This window comes from Psammomys obesus, unplaced genomic scaffold, assembly GCF_907164565.1.
Source record: "Psammomys obesus unplaced genomic scaffold, mPsaObe1.curated_primary_1811, whole genome shotgun sequence".
In the NCBI taxonomy this organism is placed as follows: Eukaryota; Metazoa; Chordata; class Mammalia; order Rodentia; family Muridae; genus Psammomys; species Psammomys obesus.
In genome coordinates this window covers 40,254,855-40,279,634 of record NW_026585895.1, presented here as the reverse complement: position 1 = coordinate 40,279,634, position 24,780 = coordinate 40,254,855, and the positions used below count along the sequence as shown (strand labels likewise).

Below are 24,780 nucleotides of genomic sequence, written 5' to 3'. Positions count from 1 at the left end.
TTGCATTCACATTGTTTTTTTCTTGCTGTTCACAATCTTCCATGCAGTAGCAGAAAAAAAAAATATCCACATACACATCTAGTAAACAGATCATTATTTACACAGAAAAAAAGTGTGTGTAGTGTATATACACATAAGTCCTTGAGGGAAGCTAGAAGCATTTGCCAACTGATTCCATGTTGTTGGATATGCTGTGGTAGTTGTTGTTGATTCTAAATTTAGCCCTCAGAATTTTAGCAATGCAAGAATCATTATTTTAGTGAATTTCTTGTGCCTTTTGTGACAAATTGTGTAAGGCACTAGGTACAGAGGGTTTAGAATGAAAGAAACTGAAAAGACAAAAGGATGACACTAGTCAAAAAAAAAAAAAAACACTAAGTTCAATTGTAGGGGAGTATTTATCCAATACGTATCTGGAAGGGAGTTACTTTACAGATGTGTTTCCATTTATCCTTCACCTGCTTTTATGGAGGCTGACTTTGTTCGGTACATTGTATCTGTAAGCATGGAGTCAATCAACACATTACTCAAGAATAGAAAGCAATATAGTTGATCTGGAAGAAAAGGTACAAGAAAATGTCAGGCTACTCCTCAGCACAGAGTGGCAATCACTGACTGTACTGGATCAATACATTTATGGGTTGATTTTTTTTCTTTTTTTAATTATTATTACTACTATTACTTATTACAGTTTGCTCACTTTGTATTTCAGCTGTAGCTCCCTTCCTCACCTCCCACCAGTCCTACCCTCCTTCCCTCACCTACTCCCATGTCCCTCCCCTAGTCCACTGATAGGGGAGGTCTTCTTCCCTAAGTATCTGACCCTAGCCTATCAGGTCTCATCAGGACTGTCTGGATCCTTCTTCTCTGTGGCCTAGTAAGGCCACCTTTCCAGGGGTAAGTGATCAAAGAGCAGGCAACTGAGTTCATGCCAGTGACTGCTGATTTTTAAGCAGAAGCCATGCTTGAACATTTGCGAGTGTATCCAATGGCAGGTTCAGCTGCTCTAATTCCTTGAGTTTAGCATTAATCTGTGTTTCATTTTTTAATCCAGTTCATTTTTTACTTGTAATATTCTGCAACTGTATAAATTTCTGAAACTATAGATATGCCAATAAAAATAAAAAGATGCAGATCCTTCAGAATTATCAAAAGTAACTGAATGAAAACTATTGTTGAATTTTTAGTCAAATTGAATATTTTCAAAACACACAGAAACACACATATACACACACATACACACACACACACACACACACACATGAAGCAAACCACTTACTTTTCTGTACACATGCCAACACATTAGTAAAAAAAAAAAACCAAGCCAGTAGTAGGTTGTGAAGTTTCTAAACTAGCTGAGCCTCGCAGACTGTACCTAACCCACTAAACCTCAACTATAAGCAGATTCAAACAATTGCTTTCATTATCACCAGAGAATAATGCCTTAAATAATGACTAACCTTGGTATTTTGAGTATGATATCCTTCAGGGCCTATTTCTCCCTTTTATAGTGATATATCAATTGTTCCACTGGAGAACCAATTAAATAAATTAAATGGATATGTATAACAATCTTGCTGACAGTATTAAAAAGACTACTAGATGACATAATTCTAAATGGCAGACTACCCTGCTTCAAGGATAATTTTTACTACTTTTTGTGAACAAAGCAGTTAACAAAGCACTTCTGCAAGTTAATTATGTTGCATAGGATATCATTCCATTGCTCTTGAAATCTCTAGAGATTCCTGCTCGAATAGATATACTTGTATACATGAATAAACACACATATACAGACACACACATATATACACATATGTATTGGGTATAGTGGGACAAGAGTCTATTTATCATATATAATCACTGTAATGATATATTTTCAGAGAGTCCTTGCTAACAAATGGAAAATTTTTCATGATAATGTGTCATATCCTAAATATTTGATAGATATATACATATATCTTGCAATATCATGTAGTAATGATAAGATTTCTCATCAGTTGCGGAAAATGATAAGGGATAAAGCTACATACACAGAAAGATCCCAATCCAAGAAATTTTATCAATGTTGAGAGGACACTATTACTTGTAACTTAAAATTTTCACAACACTAATGCCGTTCCCTGAGTAGACAGACAGAACCACTAAGGAAATTTTCTTTGTATTTGGTCAGAAGTAGAAGTGAGTGATAATGTTTAAGAGACAAAAATGTACAAATGGAACAGTCCTCCTCTTGTCTTGGCTTATGTTTTCACACTCTAATTGTACAGCTCTTGAGAACTGCACCTTCCAAAATCCACAGGCTGAAATCCAAACACCCATTGGTGCACGCCATTGGAATCAGGCCTTGAAACACTTAAGGAAAAAGAAGTCACATGGGTAAGCTTCAGTTTCATGTATTCTATATCCCAATTCAAAGAAGAGGTAAGGACACAACTACACTTAAGGGCACGGCCTTTTTTAGACACTTGACAGGACAGTCAGATAAAACGAGAGAAATGCTTTAGAACTAAGTAAACCCTGCCAGTAATTTCATTTTAGAACTGCAAACGCTCAGCTGTGAAGGGTTACATTTGTGTTGCTTAAAAAATTCTAGTTTGTACCACAATTTCCATGTCCATTCCTCAACTGAGGGGCATCTGGGTTGTTTCCAGCTTCTGGCTATTACAAATAAAGCTGCTACGAACATGGTTGAGCAAATGTTCTTGTTGTATACTTGAGCATCTTTTGGCTATATGCCTAGGAGTGGTATAGCTGGTTCTTGAGGTAGCACTATTCCTATTTGTCTGAGAAATCGATTGATTTCCAAAGTGGTTGTACAAATTTTCTTTCCCATCAGCAATGGAGGAGAGTTCCTCTTTCTTTACATCCTCTCCAGCATGTGTTGTCACTTGAGTTTTTGATTTTAGCCATTCTGATGGGTGTAAGGTAAAACCTCAGCGTCGTTTTGATTTGCATTTCCCTGATGACTAAGGATGTTGAGCAGGGAATTTTATGAAAGAAGGGGGAGATAGAAAGACCTGGAGAGAACAGGAGCTCCACAAGGGGAGCAACAGAACCAAAAAATCTGGGCACAGGGGTCTTTTGTGAGACTGATACTCCAAACAAGGACCATGCATGGAGATAACTTTAGAATCCCTGCACAGAAGTAGCTCAAGGCAGCTCAGTATCCAAGAGGGTTCCCCAATAATAGGACCAGGGACCATCTCTGACATAAACTCCTAGGCTGGCTCTTGGATCACCTCCACCTGAGGGGGGAGCAGCCTAACCAGTCCACAGAGGAAGACAAAGAGGCCAGTCCTGATGAGACCTGATAGATTATGGTCAAATGGAGAGGGGGAAGACCTCCCCTATCATTGGACTGGGGGAGGGCCATAGGACAAAAAGAGGGAAGGAGAGTGGGATTGGGAGGGGATGGGGCAGAAGGCTACAGCTGGGATACAAAGTGAATAAACTGTAATTAATAAAATAAAATTAAATAAAAAATTCTAGTTTGGAATATTTTGTTATGGCTGCCCTAGCTGAAGGTGGATTAAACCAGTATGCTTGTTAAGATAGTATCCAAAATCTATCATTACATAATAAACACATAATATCAAGCATTTTCAGTTAATCAACGAAAACCTTTAAGGAAAGGAGATTAACTCCTCACAGCAGGGGAAGTTGGGGACTTAAAAGATGAAATAGGATACTTTGACACAGCACCGCTAGCTTTGAGCATCAAGGAGTATCATGAGCCAATGAATGTGATGGCCTGTAAGAGTTATAGCAGCTGACAGGCAACAAGAAGACAGCACCAGATCCCCAGTCTGACACACATCATCAGTCATATGTAATGGTACACAGAAATGGTATTGGTCCCAGCTACACAAGTTACTGTAAACAGGGCCATGTGCTATGTTACATTGCAACATAAAACTCTGGTGAAATTTTCTTCAAAATGATCAACACTCTTATTGCTTAAATTAGATGCATGTGCTGTATATGTCTAACGGGATTTTAATTTTATAGAGTAAACTTGTCCATATACAGACATTTGATGTTCTTATACACAAAAATATTAAATATTATAAAACACTATTCTACTGTGGTAGCATTTGCATATCTATAAGCAAATCTTCTGATTAGAAATTGCAACTGAAAATTTTCCTCTGGCTGTTACTAGATGACCTTCACCTTAATTTTCTAAAAAGTTCATATTATTTTATTTTTTTTATATCTACGTACGACTTGTTTCACTGGACTCAATTTGCTAGCATTTATTGTGTATAAACGAATGCTAAAACATACACATACCTGGATAGACTATGCCTCTGAAGCTGTGAGTATGGAAATCTTGCTGAGTTGGTTTCATCCATAGGAGTGGATGGAAGTGTGGCTTCCACTAGATTTTCGGTCTGGACATCTCTGTAAATGCCCTGTCCTGCTCTAACCCACGATTGCATAGCAAAGTATTCCATCAGTTGATTCAACTCCAGAGACTGACTTCTCGCCATCTTTGCTTTATCTTTTATGAAAAGGATTGACAGCTTATGCTACAGACAAGAATTTCCTTTCAAGAGGGTTGTGAGAAGAGATACAAAAGCACGCTGTATGCAACAAACTGATACCAAATTACTGACCATAATGTCTACAGCAGATACCATACCTGGCTAGATGGCTAGATCAAAAAATTGTTTCAGTTTTTATCATCAACTTTACCACAAACATCTTTTTTTAGTATCAAATTAACCTGTGACTATATTACATGGTATGTTATCTAGAAGCTTTGTAGGAGAGCTGTATAAGATACCAATTCTTCCCAGAATCCTCCAGGAAGAACCTTTTTCTTTTCCAGATTAGAAATTCAGATATGAGCAAACTTAAGCCTGTCAGGGTCAATTGGTTTCATCCTCTGGGTAGCAATCTCACAGTCTCCTTCAAATCATGAGAATATTGAATTTTGCAAAGTGCAAGAGAACAGAGGATCTTCCTTCTCCACAGAGATTTTGGTCTCAATTCACTCTGTGCACACACTTTACATATGTTAGCTCTTGCTTGTCTCAACATCACTGAGATCAAGTGGCATTTTCAAGGTAGTTGCCATGGATGATAACGAGTCCTGCGTGGTAGTGTAGAAACAAATTACCTACATTGTCAGAATTTTAATAAAGACATTGTCATTTGTAAAATGTGAACTGCACATGGCAAAGGGCAGTGTTTTCCATGGTTAGAAGCTCCACATTCTAGCAGCCAGTCATTTTCAAAGTTAGAATTAATAACTATATAATTTCTCTGTCTTGGCATCAGAGAGGGCGATGTTCTGGACAGAAAAAACAACAGTCCATCCAGACAGATGAAATGAGGGCGGGCCTAGTAACATGGGTTTCTGCCTATCTTATGGTCGCTTTTATGAGCTTAGAAGCCTATGCCTCATAAGACCTTCAGCAAATAAATGCCAGATGATGGAATTCTAGTTTGAATCTAATTATGTTTTCTTTTATAGCAAATGTTTTTGATGCTTTTTTTCCTATTTAAATGAAAATGTATAGTTTGAGCAGAGGTTCTAGGTTACATTCATACATGGTCCTTGGTTGCATGTCAGTCTCAGAAAAGACCCTGTGCCCAGATATATTTGGTCCTTGTGGAGCTCCTATCCTTTCCTCATCAGACTAACTCCCCTTCTTTCTTATGATTCCCTGTACTCTGCCAAAGGTTTGGTAATGAGTCTTTGCTTTGAAAACACTGCTAGTTAGAGTCTTTCAAATGCGCTCAGTAGACTCCTGTCATACGTTCAATGCGCATCCCATCTGTCTTTTTAGACGAGGATTGATAATCTTACCCCATGTCTGCTCTCTTGATTATCTTTTTTAGATGTATAGATTTCATTATGTTTATCATATCTTATAGGTCTATATAAGTGAGTATATACCGTAGCCTGTGGTAGCTCAGTAACCAATTGGTTTCCCATAGTGAGGGGAACAAGGACTGTTTCTAACAGGAACTCAATGACTGGCTCTTTGGCCTCCCCACCCCCCAAGGGAGGAGCAGTCCTGTTAGGCCACGGAGGAGGGCTTTGCAGCCAGTCCTGAAGATACCTGATAAAACAGGATCAGATGAATGGGGAGGAGGTCCCCCCTATTAGTGGACTTGACAAGGGGCACGGTGGAGATGAGGGAGGGAGGGAGGGACTGGGAGGGAATGAGGGATTGGGACATGGCTGGGATACAGAGTTAATAAAATGTAACTGATAAGAAAAAAATAAAATTAAAAAAAAGAAAATGTATAGTTTATCATTTAATTAAAATGCTTAATTGTGTATTAAGTATACCTTTAGAAGAAAAATGTAACAGAATTTACAAAGACCAAGTGTAGAAAACAAACAATGATTCTTACAATGAAATTGCATGCTACTCTTTAGCCTAAGTAAATGTTCCACACAGAATTTAATAATAATCAATACGGATAGCAGCAGGCTACTGCAGAATATACTGCAGAATATCAGTGCTGCTGTCACCCTCCGCTCATGCGCTCTTGTTGAACTGTAGTAATCATTTTCCCATCACCATGCCGGTGACCTTGTTCTAACCTAACTGGCTCTTTAAATCTAGGACAAATACAGTCTGAGATGATGCAGTTTAGGGTCCAACACGGATTTTAGAGAACACACCTTCACCCACAATGTGTGACAGTGTAAAGCCAAGGGACAGAGTCTGGACCCCTATTCTACTCTTACACCAAGTGCAGTGAGACACTTGAATGGCAAAAAAACATCCGTTCATCCTTTCTTTATTTCTCCTGGTGACTCTACCACCACTACCTTCCTCAGATTTTTGACTGCAACCAAAATTATAACAGGAATATTATATAGTACTCATTACTTTTCTGTTGGCTATTCGTGCAGTGCTGTGGGGTAATGTTTGTCTCTTTTCCTCTTTGTTCCGATAATGCAGGCAGATTTGGGTCAAATGAAGGATTCTCCCCACTTATATCCGACCCCTCAGGGTTGTGAAGTGGATAGATGACACTGTGTCTTCCTGATCACAAAGCATCTTCCTAGGTGAAGAGAGAGAAACTGAACTGTGAACAGAAAAAAAAAAAACAAAACAAAAACACACACACACACACACACACACACACACACACAAAAACATAATCTACGTTCATTTATTCGGTGACTCCCAGAGCAAACTCGTTTTCACATGTTATTTTTTTTCTTTTATGAATAATTTCTGCCATCTCCCAATTAAAAAAGCTAATGTTAGAAAGTTTTTAAGGGGAAAAGAATTCAAAGTCAGTTCTATTGCTTAGAGCTGAAAGGGAACAACGTAGCTATTGGCAGGGTGATGTTAATCCGTGTGCCTCTGACTAGGCACAGAGTCCGTGTTCCATTCTTCAGTGTAATGATGGAGAAGGTAGTGAGTGGGAGGGGAGAATGGCATCATCATTAAAAATAAACTCTTAGCATACAACATCCCTTAGAGCCTCATTTAGAAAAATGTGTCATTTTAGAAGCACTTCTGAGTGAAAGTCAAATGCAAATTTTATGTGCTGACTATAAAGAATTGAAGACCTTCTGGGAATAAATGCACTCACCCACAAAAGGTAAGAAGCCTTCATCCCCAACTCCCAGTGCAGGATTAGTTGGGGGTAAATAATGGATTCACTAGTTTCCAGGAAGTCTCCTTGTTCAGCTTCAGTTTTGTCCCTGCAGAGCCTGCCAAGGCTTGTGTTTACAGAACATCATCCCTTAAGCCAAGGAGATTTTAGCAACAGAGTCTCTAGAAAACATGTCTCTTATTTTACCCTTTTCTTTTCGCACAGGAGAGTTCTCACGCCAGCAGTTTCAGTTCTGGTAAAGGACAGCTATCCTTTTGGATTCTAGGACCAGCAATCGTGGATCAGCGGACCCGAGAGCAGCTACAGAGAGCCAACAGTGAACTTTTGGGTCCTTCTTGAACCGACTCTGCCTTGTGAGCTTTAGGACACCCCGTTCTTTCACCTCTGCCTCCAATCAACCTTTCTTAGAATTTCAGAGACTCTTATCTCACAGTGTCACAGAACGAGAAGAAATCTCAGCCTTTCCCAGTCCCCACTGTGCTAGCAAAATGAGCCAATATTAAACAGGCTCCTTTAATTCACAATACTTTCTCACCTTCCCATCACCCTTTCATATCAGCTCTTTAGTGGGTGTTTTTTATTATTAAAGAGGGGTCAATGCTTTTGGCCTTTCTATTGCTAAGGAGAGAAGCCTCGGAATAAAATGAACAAAACAGAACGAATTGAAAGAGACATAAACTGTCCTCCCGGGTCTCATCTGCTTTCTCTTTAATCTGTAAGATCATTTCTGCTTCTCTATCTAACGAAAAGCTTAGCTCCAAGGCTCCCATAGATGAGCTCATTCCAAAGTGACCTCTAAATCAAGATTACTTAGGAACAAGGACCACACTTTCATCCATATTAGTGTTCCTGTAGCCTACTTTCAGAGCCTTATTCCAGCATATTTCGTAAAGCACAGTATCTGTTTGCTAATAGCTTCCTTCATAAATTCCGTTTTATTTCTCTTACCTGTATCAGAGAAAGAAAGCTACAAGAAAATTATCAAAAGGGTTTATATCTTATATCACAAATGGACATACCATGTATGAACATAAGAACTTGATTAACATATCACTATCTAAAAAAATAAGTTAAAATCTCACAACAGAAACACAATAGAAACTATGGTCACTTCATGCAGAGTCACATCCAACTCAGTGACTTACAGACATTTTCATTTTTTAGAAATGTTTCTCTTCCTAGGACCCGGGAGACTTGTTATGTTTACTACATTGTTCAATTAAATAAGATCACTCCCTAAGCTGCGTGAAACAGCTGTATTGAGATGACCTTCCACGATCTTCAAATGGTATTTTGCTCTAAAGTTAGGTGGCCTGAGGGGTCTTCTTAGGAACTGAATCTTTCTTCACCTCAGTATTCTTGAACAAAGGGAGCATTTTCAAAGAAACACACCTCTGCCTTCACTAATCAGCTGATGTGGAGGGCTACAAGAAGGGCCATGAGCTTGGTGTCATTACTCACCCAGATGACAAGGTTGGCATTGCATGACTGCAGCATCAAGTAGTGATATTTTTCGCTGATATACTTATAACATTATGCTTAACTCCAGAAAAAAATAGTTAGCAATAACTGGGTTTTTGGGCAGTGACTGGGAAAAGCTACCGGCTCCAGGAAAATCTCTATATCTAAGGTGTCATCAATCTAGTTATAGAAACTGCTTGCATCTCAACCCAGACAACGTTATATAATAGGCTATGCCTCTTTGTGGACATAACTTTATGTGTAAAGCTGATTTTTCAATGAGGTTTGCAGTAAACATGAGAGAGTCTGCCAGATGGAGAAGTAAATGTCCTATCAAAAAGGTTCAAGAGAAAGTGTTCCACAGTGTTCTCAGAACCTGGAAAGCAGGTGCGATGCAAGAAACAGAAGAAACCTGGCTACTTAAAATGCAAGCACTCCAATGGGAGCTGTTTATTATTATTTCCAGGAAATAAAAAAGTAGGTTAGGTGTAGAATAGCGACGTTATTTTTAAGTAACTGGGCTTTCGAGCTGTGCCTGAAACTTCAAGAAAAACACACATACCATCTCACAAGCAGAAAGTGGACAAGATGGACAGCAAAAGACAGTGTGGCTCATGCCACCAGTAGGGGCTTTGCTACTCAACATCGTTCCTTCCCTTTTCTCTTTACTGCAATATTTACTGTCGTCAACTTGGCAGAATTAAAATCGACTGGACTATGGTACTCTTGGGCATGACTGTGTGGGTTATCTTTTCAGCTTCTTAAATGTATGTAAATGTTTTGCTTGCACGTATACCTACCACCACATGTGTGCCATAGTCACAAAGACCAGAAGAGGGTGTCTGATACCTTGTAGTTAGAGTCATTGATGATTATGAGCCACTGTGTGGAGTCTGAGAATCGAACCTGTGTCCTCTTCAAGAGCAGCGAGTGCTTTTAACCACCAAGCAATCTAACCAAACCCAGGGGAGGGGCAGAAATTATCTTGATTAGTTTGACTGAGAGGGAAATATCTACCAAGAGTGGGTGGTACCATTCCTTGACTGATACCCTGAACGACAAAGATGGAGAGAATGAAATGGCTTTTGTCTGAATATTTTGTCATAGCAAGAGAAAAGAATCTTAGACAACGGCCTTTACTTCACATTTCACCCTGAAAATAGCCTTTGCTAAGAATATTTGTTGCTCATCCCTCATATGATCAGTTAAGGCACAGAAGTTTTAGCAGTAACCTATTGTGTTTAATTCCAATAAAAGCTCTTCTTCAGACAGAGCGAGCAGACATTTGCCTGTCTGTTTCTCTCTCTCTTTCTCTCTGTCTTTGTGTGTGTGTTTAAAATGGAACAGTCTGCTAGAGAGGATGGAGCAGCCAGCCTGCAGATGTAAGACTGACAACCACAAGCCAGGGCCAGGCATGGCAGAACACGAAGATCACAGGACCCAGTTCACACTGGAGCAATCACATTCATTTCATGATGCCTCTGTTTGTCTTTCTTTGTAATATTTCTCACTTGAGAAGAGGACGCTGGTATGTTAACCACCATTTTTTTTTTTTTTTTTTTTTGGAGCAGGTACTCAGATGCTGCCCTCACCAACAGCTCTGTACACTTAGAAGGAATGCAATGTCTGCAGACCATGCCATGTTGCTTCAGGCTGGCACCTGAGGGCCACACACAGGTCTATGCAATACTCACTGACTGTGGGTGTGAGTCAGTCACCCCCATGCCACCACAACACCTAGACATGCACTGACTTGCATGCACAACTGTAGATCCGGTATGCTCCAGCAATTACACCTCAACATTGATAGGTCAAACTATAACTTGCTAACCAATCCTGACCTGTGATCTACTTTATTCTCTTTTGATTTTTTTTTTTACTTTATTTTTTTTTCATCGTAAAATCTGGCAGATAGTTTACGAAACAAACAAGCAAGCAAACATTTAAAGGATAATGCATGGCAGAGAGAGAGCCAGTGAGCCCCTGAAATGTAAACAGTGACTATTGGAGTCCTTTATGTAAAAGCATTACTCCCCTACATGAGAACAAAACAAACTCAATTCAAAAATTGCCACAACTATCTACAGTGCAAAATCTACAATTGCAAAGACTATTTTTGTACTCTACGCCTTTGTTCACCATAAAACTCATTATAAAAAAAAAAAGTATGATGTACAATCAAAGAAGTTTTAAGTGATTTTCTGAGTGCTAGTAAAACAGTAGGAATGAAGGACAAGTAGCATAGTTAAGACCTTCCTGGCTGAAAAATGAGGTGAGTGTAAGCACATTAACTCCAGGTCCACAGGAAGCCCTGCACACGAACTGGAATTGATTTTCAGAAAGAAGGAATCATTAAGCAGTGACTGGAATAATTCTAGAAGGAATTAAGATTTGGAAACCTCAGAAGAAAGTGCCTTTTAAGAAGACTTCCTTGCTACAGATGGTGCCATGTATTTTCATTTCACAATAAAACCTTGGCCATATTTACTTTTATTCCGACTGTATACTATGGCTAACAGCAGTGGGTTGAAAGCTGTGAATATAAAGATGGAGATTTTCCTGACTTACTATTTTCCTCACCTCATAAGAACTAAAGGTGGCCCTAACCATTGCTTAGACACATTTCAAATTACACACAGAAAGGATTTCATCTCAAAGCTGAAAAATTATTTCTCATATCAAACAAAAATGTTGAAATTATTTAAAATTACCAGATATTAAACAACTCCTTCCAAAATGAAGCGAGTGGCAACCTGAAATCAGGTAAACTTTCTGTGTCTCTGGCTAGTAGTGAAATTCAACTTCTACCAGAGGAATATGAGAAAATATTCCCAAATATTCATGGAGAAGAGGATAGCATGGTTGATTTGAATGCTGGTCTCTTTACAGCTTGATTTCACCTAACTTTCTGTTCTCCTTACGCATTTGTGTTATCTACAGCATTTCAGGCATCAGAGATTGAAGTGCGGCCTCTTTCCCATCCAATCCATATCTGTCTCTTATTTTTCACTTTAGAGCTTCCATCTTTCACGATAAATTCTAGGATGAATCATTCTTTCTTTTTATTGTAAAGCCTAAGTATATTTGGGAAAAATTAAATATGTTGCATAATATATTTTCATTTAATATTTTATGAAACCATGAGCTTAGTTATCAAATCAAAAATGATAACATATCTTTGTTCATATACATAACAAAATTACAGCTCCTACAAACCAGTCTTCAAAGATTTCCATTCTGAGTGTCGATCTTTCATATCAAGTGTTCATAGTCATGTAACTATGAAATTGCAAAATTATTTTATGGAGAGTCAGGATAATTCATTGAAATTTCACAAAGTACACTGAAGCACAATGTTACCTCTGAAGATCTACATTAAGAAATCCAAGGTTGAAATGTCTGATTTTTCATTTTTTCTCCCCTGAACTTGTCACTAATTTCCTGAGATCACTTATCTGGTATAGTTAGTGAACTAGGTAAGTTCAGTGTAAATCTCATGTTTGATATTATATGAGTAGACAGAACAACAGTTATTTCTTCAGTCTTAATTAGGACAGTCCTCCAGCTACAAGGTTTTAATATCTTTTCTAGAACACAAAACCTCTCTAGTCTGATTCTCCCACTCACCTGTGTCGTCGTTTTTCTTTGTCCTAATCCTTAGCCTGTGCCATATACACAATGTCAAGACAATTCCCCCACCATGCACTTCCTGCATAGGGAATCCAGTTGCTCCTGTCAAAGCCCATACTATATCCCAACCACAGAATCTGTGAGAGGATTAAGGTAGACTATTAGACTCTACTACGAAACTGAATATTGACTTTTATTCTGAAATTGCCTTGTAGTGAAGAACAGCATTCTATGGGGTACTTGGCTAAAGGGTCGAAATCTTCAAGCTGGTTATATTTTTGGAATATGGTTCCATCACTGAGGTAGGCTTTTATCCCTACTGTTTTTCCACAGTATCTTAACCATCTGCATCCATGTGCACAATACTGAGGCTTTCTCCCTTTATATACAACATAATTAAGACATAATTCATAGAGTGTATAATAAGCTCATTTAAATTATACAGTTGCAGAATTTTAAATACATTCAAAGCTGTATATCCATCATCAAAATCTTTTAAACCACTTTCACCATGCCTCCAAAGACCTCATAGACATTAACATTCCTCATTTTCTGACCACTTCTCTGTAACCCTTCAATATGGTATTGTCTACACAGGGTCTTTAAATGAGTGATGTTGTAAAATTCATGATCTTTTATGGCTTGTGTCTTCCCGTTTGCATAATATTCTTTAAAGTTCATCTGTTTTATAGCATGGGTTGGTAATTTATTCTTTCCTCCTGATAAATAATATATTTGTGAGGATCAACAAAACTTTTAAATTAATCATAATGCTCTGATTTTCTTAAATCTATCACACCCAGAGCCTGGTCTGTATGGTATAAGTATGACAATAGAAAAATTTGTGATTAAATGTAAATTTGGTGAAAATTAGTAACTTATTAAATATCTACAACCACTTCCTGTGGAAGATAGGTTTAAAGTACAGAGGAGCAACTTGAAGACACACATTCAAGTTCAGCCATGCTGAAGAATTTTAATAGGACTTGCAGTGATAAAGAATATTAATGAGTACTGATTTCCCTTTAATGGCAAGATTTTAATAACTAATGAGTTAGTTTAATCTGCAAAATGAGTAAGCACATAGACGTAAGCATAAAAGGGAACCAATATAGGTTATCACCACAATATAAATCAACAACAGTGATTTTATTTTTCTTCTATGACTTTACAGACTGTGATTGTCTTGGGGATATTATTGATATACTGGCAGATGTGATTACATGGCATCCACAGACTGATGCTGCAAGGTCTAGAAAACTTGATATCAAAATTAATGCCTATGTCTCATGATGAAGAAGAGGTTAACATTCATAAATGTATGGCTCATTCAGCCTTGCTCACAACGTTATTCACGATGTTGTTACAGTGGCATGCCTGGCTTGAACAAATCTTCTGAAGATTTCACATAACTGTGCTCCAACTGGGAGTAGAACCCACAGATAACAAGGTCACCCACATCTCATAATGGATAAGAGCTTCACTGAGAAGATTTCTCGGTCTTCTAGCTTCTAAAGAAATTGTGTTCAGATTCAGGTTCTGAAGCTTTATCAATTGAGCGATCCAGGATATTAGCCATGTAATACAGGACAGTCATCTACAGACCTAAAGAAGCTAAACACTAAGGAGGACCCTAGGGAGGATGCTTAAATCTCATTCAGAATGGTAAACAGGGTAGACACCAGAGGCGGTGGAAGAGAGGAAACAGGATGGAAGCCTACCATAGAGGGTGTTCTGAAAGGATTCACCCAACAGGGCATCTAAGCAGATGCTGAGAGTCACGGCCAAACTCTGGGTAGAGTGCAGGGAGTCTTATGGAAGAAGATGAAGGTCGTGGTGGTGGTGGGGTAGAAGGACATGAAGGGGACAGTTGCTCCACAGGGAGACCAACAAAGCTGAGACCAGGGGGTGCTGCAGAGACTGAAGCACCAACGGAGGACCATTCATGGAGAGGACCTAGATCCCCTGTGAACATCTGAAGATGTTGCGGATTGGCAGCTCAGTCTCCACGTGCTCCGAGTGGGGAGCAGAGGCTGCCTCTGTCATGAACTCAGTTGCCTGCTCTTTGATCGCTCACCCCTGGTGATGCGGCCTTGCCGGGTCACAGAGGAAGAGGATCCAGGCAGTCCTGAGGAGACTTAAAAAGCTGTGATCAGATGCCAATGGTGGACAACTCCCCCTTTTAGTGCACTAGGGAAAGGGGATTGGGAGAAGAGGGAGAGAAGGTGGGACTGGGTAAGTTGAGGGAGGGGGTTTCAATCGGGATATCTAATGAATAACTTGTGAAAAAAATTAAAACTAAAAAAAAAAAAAAGAAAGAAAGAAATTGTGTCCGGTAATCTGTAGAATTTGAAGGGTTAGTATAAAGGAGAAAGTTTATTTTCTTAATGATTCTCCCACACAAACCTCCATCTCAACGTAGGTGAGACAAAATGGATGAAGGACCCTGTGTTGCTACTGCTGTATTTCTGGTCCGCTTCAGATAAGATCCCTAATAACAGACCAATTACAGGGCAAGTATTAGCACTGCATTCTCTCCGCTTTGCAAGCTACTTCGCACACTACAACTGCACTTCAGTCTCCCATTCACATACTCATTTGAAAGAAAACAGAAACAAAAGGCTTCACATTGCTCAGGTTATGTTTAAAAAGAAATAAAAATAGAACCGACTAGAGCAGCAGCGATCTGTGGAAGCAACTGACATTTGGTTTCACAGGGAGGCGAATCCAAAGGGAAAGAGCCTTTTCTACTCACAGGTATCTAAAGACTCATCTGACTCGTCAGGGCAGTCTGGGTCCCCGTCGCACAGCCAGCTCTGGGAGACGCAAGTCATGTGGTCGTGGCAAAGAAATTCACCAGGATCACACAACGGCTGGTCTGAAAAGAAAAGAAAAAAAAAATGTTTTGAAATCAATTATGAATGGTCTGAACACGAACCGAGGAGCGTTCACGGGGACATCGAGGGCGCGCTGCATAGCTGCGTCACCCGACAAAGCTACAGCAAGTGTTTCCTTAAAGTTTGGTTATTCGGCTCTAGCTCACAAATATGGTGTACAAATGTTCCTGCCGGTGAGCTTGCATCAAAGCAGCAGCTACTGAGTGGAGATTTCAGCTTCATCGCTGCTCCGAACAGGGGAAAAGTCAGTGGTCAGCTGATACTGTAGTTAAACTTCATTCTTCTTAACTATGTATCATGACACTATCTGTAGTACAGGATTGGAATTCTGCTTTTAAACCCGACTTGCCAAGAGAGCAGCGTCTGCTACTACGTAGCAAAATTTCCTTCAAGCTTATTTGGCGTGGGTTTTGGAGAGGTTTATTTGTACATACAAAATTCGTTATTTTCTTTTTAATATTTTTAGTGTTGGATATTGCCAATTTCTCCTAAAGTTCTTGTAAATTTGGTGGATATTTATTTTTTTATGATATATTTACTCCTAACTATGGTTCTATCTGAAAAATGTTTGTTTGTTTCTTTTAAATTTATTCACTTTACATCCCGATCGTATCCCCTTTGCTCATCTCATCCCAGTCCTACCCTCTCTTTCTCTTCCCCTCCCCCCCAAAAAATCTCTGTTTTAACATGCATACATTAGGAATGTTTTCTACAATTGAGGGTTCCTAGCTGTGACTGTTAAAAATAACATCCATTCTATTTCATTTTCCTTTGTACTTTTGTTGCTTAGCAATATACAAAATATTGATACCTTACACTCATTGTTATTGTAGATTTAATAAGCCATGCAGTGTCTTTTCTTATCTCAATTTTTATTTTTTTGGTTCTCCAACAGTATAACTTTAAGTAAATTTATTCCAAACACATATAAGCATACATCCTTAATGTTCAAATGTTAGTAAATACTAACTTTTTCCTTTCTCACACTCCAAGGACTAACATAGCAACCTGTCATGTTTATACAATTCATCGAAAGCACCTATATCCCTACCATCATGTGGTTTTGCATTAACTTATTTGAATAAATAATAATTGAGCATAGGTTTTATGCTACAGAGTCAAAGATGTAAAAATCCATTTTTTTCTAAAAGTATAATTCTGTACTCATAACTTTTTTTGAATTGATGAATGCTGACACCATAAAAGGAGAAAGATGAAAGCAAGTACAAAGATATTTGGGAGCTAACAGAATACAGACTAGGGCTAGGAGGAACTGTCTTGGGGTTCCAATTGCTGCAGTGAAACACTAGAACCAAAAGGAACTTGGAAACAAACAGGATTATTTGGATTATACATCCACATTGTAGTCTATCATAGGAGGAAGCCAGTACAGGAACCCAAACAGGAAAGGATCCTAGAGGCAGGAACTAGTCTAGAGGTTATGAAGGTTATCAAGGAGTGTTGCTTACTGGCTTGCTCCTCATGGCCTGCTTTCTTATAAAACCCTGAACCACCATCCCAGGGATGAAACCACTCACAACAGGCTGGGCTTCCTTCATCAATATCTAATTAAGAAAATGTGCTACAGGCTTGCCTATAGCCCAATATTATAGAGACGTTTTTTTCAGTTGAGGTCCCCTCCTTTCAGATGACTTTCCCTTGTCTCAAGTTGGCATAAAAGTACTCAGCACAGGAATCTAATATCTACAATCTATATGTCTGTTCCCCAGGACCTTATTCCACACAAATATACATAAAAGACAGACATGACCCTCCCCACACACAACCCAGGTATTAAAAGATAAAACTTAAGCATTTGTTTAAAGGAGGGTAGGCACTGGGTAAATAGAAAATAGGACAGCCTATTCAGAATTGGCATGAATACATATTAAATGGTATTCAAGTTAGACTTGTGTTTTTTTCATTCATTAGTAATATATATAGTATTTGTAAATATGTTCACATTTGTGAGGGCAAGAACTTAAATTCGGCTTCAGGCGACCACGTAGCAGTCAGAATACATGTTAGGAAAAAATATGGGATGAAATTCAAAACAGAATGCTTGTATATAAAGATAAAGTATGACTTATGATTAAATAGTTTAAATATGAATAATACACGTTTCTAAAAACAGCTCAACAATATTGCAATGGGTCAAGAGTTATTAACCCTGTCCATTCCATAGAATCCATAAAGGGTGGTTAGAGGGGCTATAACTAGTCTATTATCTTCCAATGACAAATATCTCTTTAGTTCTCCCAAAAAGCAAACTTTTTTTTTTTAATAAGGAGGAAGATAAAAGCACAGTACCTACAAAAAGTCTTTAAATAGTTGTGTAGCCTGTGACTAACTTGGCATAATAACTCCTTGTTGTAAGTATAAAGCAGTGTGGAGGAACCTGCATTGGAATAGAGCATCTGAGAAGAATTGGTCAGTGGAGGTGCTGGGTCATCCTGCTTACTGTGGAGAGGATTTTAAAACCACAGGAAGCACTGAACAAAGATTAATCACAGACATGTCATGTAGCTTCCTGTTCAGAGACTCTTCAATAGCTTAGAGGATAAGCCAGGACAGTGTAGTTAAAATGTAGTGGGAACCTAAGCAAATTTTCTGCTGGGAGCCTTAACTGTAAGAGTTAAGGATTGGAGGGGGCAAAATGGCGGCACCGGGAGGACTCTCATTCTCAGGAGCAGCACAGCAGGATTGGCACAGTGACCAGCAATCAGAACTCGTGGCCATAAAACACAAGTGATTGTGTTTCATAGGTGGGAGGATACCCCACGGTGGGGGATTCAATCAGCTTTAACTGACCCGGCTAAACCTCGGAAGAGATCCTGGTTCCACCAGGCGCTTGGTCGCCAGCCCGGAGCTACACGCCAGGGCGATCTGGTCACGGTCCCAGACTGAACTGTGGGCCCACAACACCATAGACTGGATTTCCCAGTCAAGAGATAACCCCACGGAGCAGGAAACAATTGGGACCGACCTCAGGTTACCCAGACATCTCCTGGAAAAGACTCGGGTTCCGCGGGTGCCCCAAGAGCCAGCCCGGACCCAGAGCCAGGACCCAGGCGCCTGCACAGAGGCCTTCCTTGCGCACCTGATTCGCCGCCTCAGATAGAACTGTGGGCACCAGGGCACCAGGCACCAGAGACTGCGTTTCACTGGCAGGTGCAAACCCACAGGGAGGGAAACGGCTCTGATCTCAGAGCACTCAGCCGACACCCTCACCCCGAAACGGTCTAGGGAAAATACACAGTCTAGGGAGCAGCCAAGGCTCCGAACAGCCAGAAAGGCGGAGCCACAAGAGGGCATCTGTGCCTGTGGGTTCTACTCGCCACCCCAGACAGAACAGTGGTCCCCAAAGCAAAGACTGCATGTCTCTGGCAGGAGGAAACCCCCAGTAAAGGGGGTCATCAGCTCTAACGCTTAGGACACCCAGCACCAAAACACTTCCTGGACGCACGCAGACTCTAGTGCAGGCAGGAGCGTTGTGCTCTGCCACCATTATTGAGTTCCCCTAGGGCACTGGGACACACAGCTGCATCCTCAGACCTACAAAAACCAGAGAGCCATTACAGCAGCCCTCAGATACTGTGCCAGGGATCGGCCAGTTGTCCCTAGCTAGACTGTCAAAACCGTGGGAATCCCTGGTCCTTCAAGAGGGCTGCACCCACAGCATCTGGACCAGAGCAGTGCCTGCAGCTGCCATCCCAGACAGGGACACACAGCTTCTGGTCCAGAGTGAGGCACCCAGCCTCCAGACCAGAGCAGTGTCCCCAGGCGCCAACTCAACCTAGGTGCACATTCTCCAGGTCCAGAGCAGAGCAATCAGCCTCTGGCCCAGAGACTTGCTGAGTGCACCTCCCACTTTCTCGGACAGAACTGTGCATCCCAGGATAACAGACTGAGTTTCCCTGTTGGGAGAAAACCCCACAGCTAGGGAATCAGCAGGTTCTTCAAGAGGACTGTACATGGAAATTTAGTGAGCAGCAGCACACTAAATTTATAACATGAAACCCAGCAGTGGGGCAGCTGTCTTGAGAACTGCTATGGGTAAGAGGAGATCCCCCCCTGCCTAACATAGACCACAGCTACTACTCAGGGCTATAAACCTGAGGTGAGCAGTGGCAACTCCTGAGAAACACTGACCATACAGTGACCATAACCAAAAAGCAGAGAAGGACTCCTTCAGGAAAAATCATCTTCCGGCCAAAGGGATACTCCCTACCTCAGGACTCCAGGAAGCACAGAAACTAACAGCCAACACCTAAATCAGCCCAATGGGTAGAGGTCAGCGTAAAAGCTCAACCAACAAAAGACAGAGCAATATGGCATCTCCAGAACCCAGCCATCCAGGGGCGAACAGCTCTGAACAATGCAGCATAATAGAAAATCAAGAAGATGACCTTACATCTATGTTGATGAAGAGGATAATAGAGCTAACAAATAAAATAAGTAAAGAATTAGAGGAAGATAAAACCAAACAGATCATGGCTATTCGTAAAGAAATGGAGGAAGATAAAGACAAGCAGATTAGGGCCATCCGTGAAGAAATACAGGAAGATGCAGCCAAACAGCTTGTGGCCTTCAGAGAAGAAATAATTAAATCACTGAAAGAAATAAAAGAGACAGAGTTGAAGGAACTAAAAGAAAAAGAGGAAAATACAAGCAGACAGGTGAAGGAACTAAACAAAACAACTCAAGACCTGAAGATAGAACTAGAAAAATTAAAGAAAACACAAATGGAGGAAATAATGGAGAGGAAGAATTTAGGGAAGAAAACAGGAACTACAGAGGTAAGCATAACCAACAGAATACAAGAAATGGAAGAAAGAATCTCAGGTGTAGAAGATACAATGTATCGATGTATCTGTCAAAGAAATCGATGTATCTGTCAAAGAAAATGTTAAATCCAAAAAATTCCTGACACAGACCGTCCAAGAAATCCAAGACAATATGAAAAGACAAAACCTAAGAATAATAGGAATAGAGGAAAAAGAAGACTCCCTTCTCCAAGGCCCAGAAAATATTTTCAACAAAATCATTGAAGAAAATTTCCCCAAGTTAAAGGAGAAGCAAATAAGGATACATGAGGCCTGCAGAACAACCAACAAATTTGACCAGAAAAGAAAATCCTCCCGCCACATAATAATCAAGACAGTAAGTATACAGAACAAAGAAAAAATACTAAAAGCTGCAAGGGAAAAAGGCTAAGTAACATATAACGGCAAACCCATTAGAATCACACCTGACTTTTCAACAGAAACTATGAAAGCCAGAAGGGCCTGGACAGATATCATGCAGACCCTAAGAGAACACAGATATCAACCCAGGCTACTATACCCTGCAAAACTCTCAGTCTTCATAGACGGAGAAAACAAGATATTCAATGAAAAAAACAAATTTCAACAATACCTACACACAAATCCAGCATTACAGAAGACACTGGAAGGGAAAATACAACCCAAAAAATTAGCTTCTTTCAAAAAAACACAGGAAATAATTAACCTTACTACAGTAAAACAAAAAGCAACCAAGCACACAACCTTATGAACACAGCCAACATCAAAATCAAAGGATCTAACAGCCACTGATCATTAATCTCTCTCAACATCAATGGACTCAACTCTCCAGTAAAAAGACACAGATTAACAGAATGGATACGTAAATAAAACCCAGCAATCTGTTGCATACAAGAAACACACCTAAGGCACAAAGATAGACATTACCTGAGAGTAAAAGGTTGGAAGACAACTTTCCAAGCAAATGGACCCAAGAAACAAGCAGGAGTAGCCATTCTAATATCTGATAAAATAGACTTTCAACCAAAATTAATAAAAAGAGATGAGGAAGGACACTTCATACTCATCAAGGGAAAATTCCACCAGGAAGACATCACAATCCTGAACATCTATGCCCCAAATACAAGAGCACCCACATTTGTAAAGGAAACATTGATAAAATTTAAACCACATATAGATCCCCACACATTAATAGTGGGAGACTTCAACACCCCACTCTCAACAAAGGACAGGTCAACAAAACAGAAATTAAACAAAGAAACAATATCTCTGACAGAGGTCATGAATCAAATGGACCTCACAGACATTTACAGAACTTTACACCCAAACACAAAATAATTTACCTTCTTCTCAGCACCTCATGGAACCTTCTCCAAAATAGACCATATAGTTGGTCACAAAGCAAGCCTCTACAGACACAAGAAGACTGAAATAATCCCTTGTATCCTGTCTGATCACCATGGAATAAAGCTGGACTTGAACAACAACAGAAATAGCAAAAAGCCTACACACACATGGAAACTAAACAACTTATTACTAAATGACAGCTGGGTCAGGGATGAAATAAAGAAAGAAATTAAAGACTTTCTAGAAATCAATGAAAATGAAGACACAACATACCCAAACTTGTGGGACATAATGAAAGCAGTGCTAAGAGGAAAGTTCATAGCACTAAGTGCCTTCAAGAAGAAATTCGAGACAGCTCATTCAAGCAACTTAATGGCCCACTTAAAAACCCTAGAAAAAGAAGAAGCAGACACACCAAAAAGGAGTAGATGGCTGGAAATAATCACACTCAGGGCTGAAATCAATCAATTAGAAACAAATAAACAATTCAAAGAATCAATGAAACCAAGAGCTGGTTCTTTGAGAAAATCAACAAGATCGACAAACCCTTAGCCAAGCTAACTAAAAGGCAGAGAGACACCACCCAAATCAACAAAATCAGAAATGAAAAGGGGGACATAACTACAGACACTGAGGAAATCCAAACAATCATTAGGACTTACTTCAAAAGTCTATACTCAACAAAATTTGAAAATCTAAATGAAATGGACAATTTTCTCGATCGATTTGACTTACCAAAGCTGAATCAGGACCAGGTAAATCAATTAAATAGTCCTATATCCCCCAAAGAAATAGAAGCAGTCATCAAAAGTCTCCCATCCAAAAAAAGCCCAGGACCAGATGGCTTCAGCGCAGAATTCTACCAGACCTTCAAAGAAGAGCTAACTCCAATTCTCTTCAAACTATTCCACAAAATAGAAACAGAAGGAACATTGCCAAACTCATTCTATGAAGCCACAATCACCCTGGTATCTAAACCTCACAAAGACTCAACAAAGAAAGAGAATTTCAGGCCAATCTCCCTTATGAACATTGATGCAAAAATACTTGCAAACCGAATCCAAGAACACATCAAAGATATTATCAACTATGAACAAGTAGGCTTCATCCCAGGTATGCAGGGGTGGTTCAATATACGGAAATCCATCAATGTGATCCACCATATTAACAAACTGAAAGAAAAAAAAACATGATAATCTCCCTAGATGCTGAAAAAGCATTTGACAAAATACAACATCCATTCATGTTTAAAGTACTGGAGAGATCAAGGATACAAGGCACATATCTAAACATAGTAAAGGCAATATACAGCAAGCCTATAGCCAACATCAAACTGAACGGAGAGAAACTTAAAGCAATCCCACTGAAATCAGGGACAAGACAAGGCTGCCCACTCTCTCCATATCTCTTCAACATAGTGCTGGAAGTCCTTGCTAGAGCAATAAGACAGTTGAAGGAGATCAAGTAGATACAGATGGGAAAGGAAGAATTCAAATTATCACTATTTGCAGATGATATGATAGTATACATGAGTGACCCCAAAAACTCTACCAGGGAAATCCTACAGCTGATAAACACCTTCAGCAAAGTGGCCAGATACGAAATTAACTCTAAAAAATCAGTAGCACTCCTGTATACAAAAGACAAAAGGGCTGAGAAAGAAATTAGAGAAACAACACCCTTCACAATAGCCACAAATGACATAAAGTACCTTAGTGTAACCCTAACCAAGTGAGTCAATGACTTGTATGAAAAAAATTTCAATTCTCTGAAGATAGAATTAGAAGAAGATATGAGAAGATGGAAAGATCTCCCATGCTCATGGCTTGGCAGGATTAACATAGTAAAAATGGCCATCTTACGAAAAGCAATCTACAGATTTAATGCAATTCCCATCAAATTGCCAACACAATTCTTTACAGACCCGGAAAGAAAAATTTTCACCTTCGTATGGAATAACAAGAAACTGAGAATTGCTAAAACAATCCTCTACAATAAAAGATCTTCTGGAGGTATCTCCATCCCTGAACTCAAGCAGTACTATAGAGCAACAGTTATAAAAACTTCATGGTACTGGCATAGAAACAGAATGGTGGATCAATGGAATCGAACAGAAGACCCAGAAATAAACCCACACACTTACGGACACCTGATTTTTGACAAAGATGCCAAAACCATACAATGGAAAAAAGATAGCATCTTCAGCAAATGGTGCTGGTCCAACTGGATGTCAACATGTAGAAAAATGAAAATAGATCCATATTTATCACCCTGCACAAAACTGAAGTCCAAGTGGATCAAAGACCTCAACATAAAACTAGACACATTAAATCGGCTAGAAAAAAAAGTGGGGAATACCCTAGAACTCATTGGTACAGGAGAAAACTTCCTGAACAGAACACCAACAGCACAGGCTCTAAGAGCAACAATAAATAAATGGGACCTCATGAAATTGAAAAGCTTCTGTAAAGCAAAGGAAATGGTTATCAAAACAGAATGACTGCCTACAGATTGGGAAAGAATCATCACCAACCCTTTATCTGACAGAGGACTCATATCCAATATATATAAAGAACTAAACCAGCTGAAAAGCAATAAACCAAGTAATCCACGTAAAAAATGGGGAACAGAGCTAAACAGAGAATTCTCTGTAGAGGAATATTGAATGGCAGAGAAGCACTTAAAGAAATGTTCAACCTCATTAGCCATTAGGGAAATGCAAATCAAAACAACCCTGAGATTTCATGTTACACCCATCAGAATGGCCAAGATGAAAAACTCAAGGGACAACACATGCTGGAGAGGTTGTGGAGAAAGGGGAACCCTTCTCCACTGCTGGTGGGAATGTAAACTTGTACAACCACTCTGGAAATCAATCTGGCGCTTTCTCAGACAACTAGGAATAGCGCTTCCTCAAGATCCAGCCATACCACTCCTAGGCATATACCCAAAAGAGGCGCAAGTACACAAAAAGGACATTAGTTCAACCATGTTTGTAGCAGCTTTATTTGTAATAGCCAGAAGCTGGAAACAACCCAGAT

General features: G+C 39.6%; 1 protein-coding gene across 1 annotated transcript in view; it reads right to left on the bottom strand.

The window, feature by feature from the left end:
- Lrp1b (LDL receptor related protein 1B) overlaps window positions 1-24,780 on the bottom strand; it is a 2,073,786-nt gene that overhangs the window by 1,677,072 nt on the left and 371,934 nt on the right. Inside the window, exon 2 of the mRNA XM_055599725.1 lies at window positions 15,446-15,568. Coding sequence (XP_055455700.1) covers window positions 15,446-15,568 — 123 coding nt within the window. The remainder of the gene's footprint in view (window positions 1-15,445; window positions 15,569-24,780) is intronic.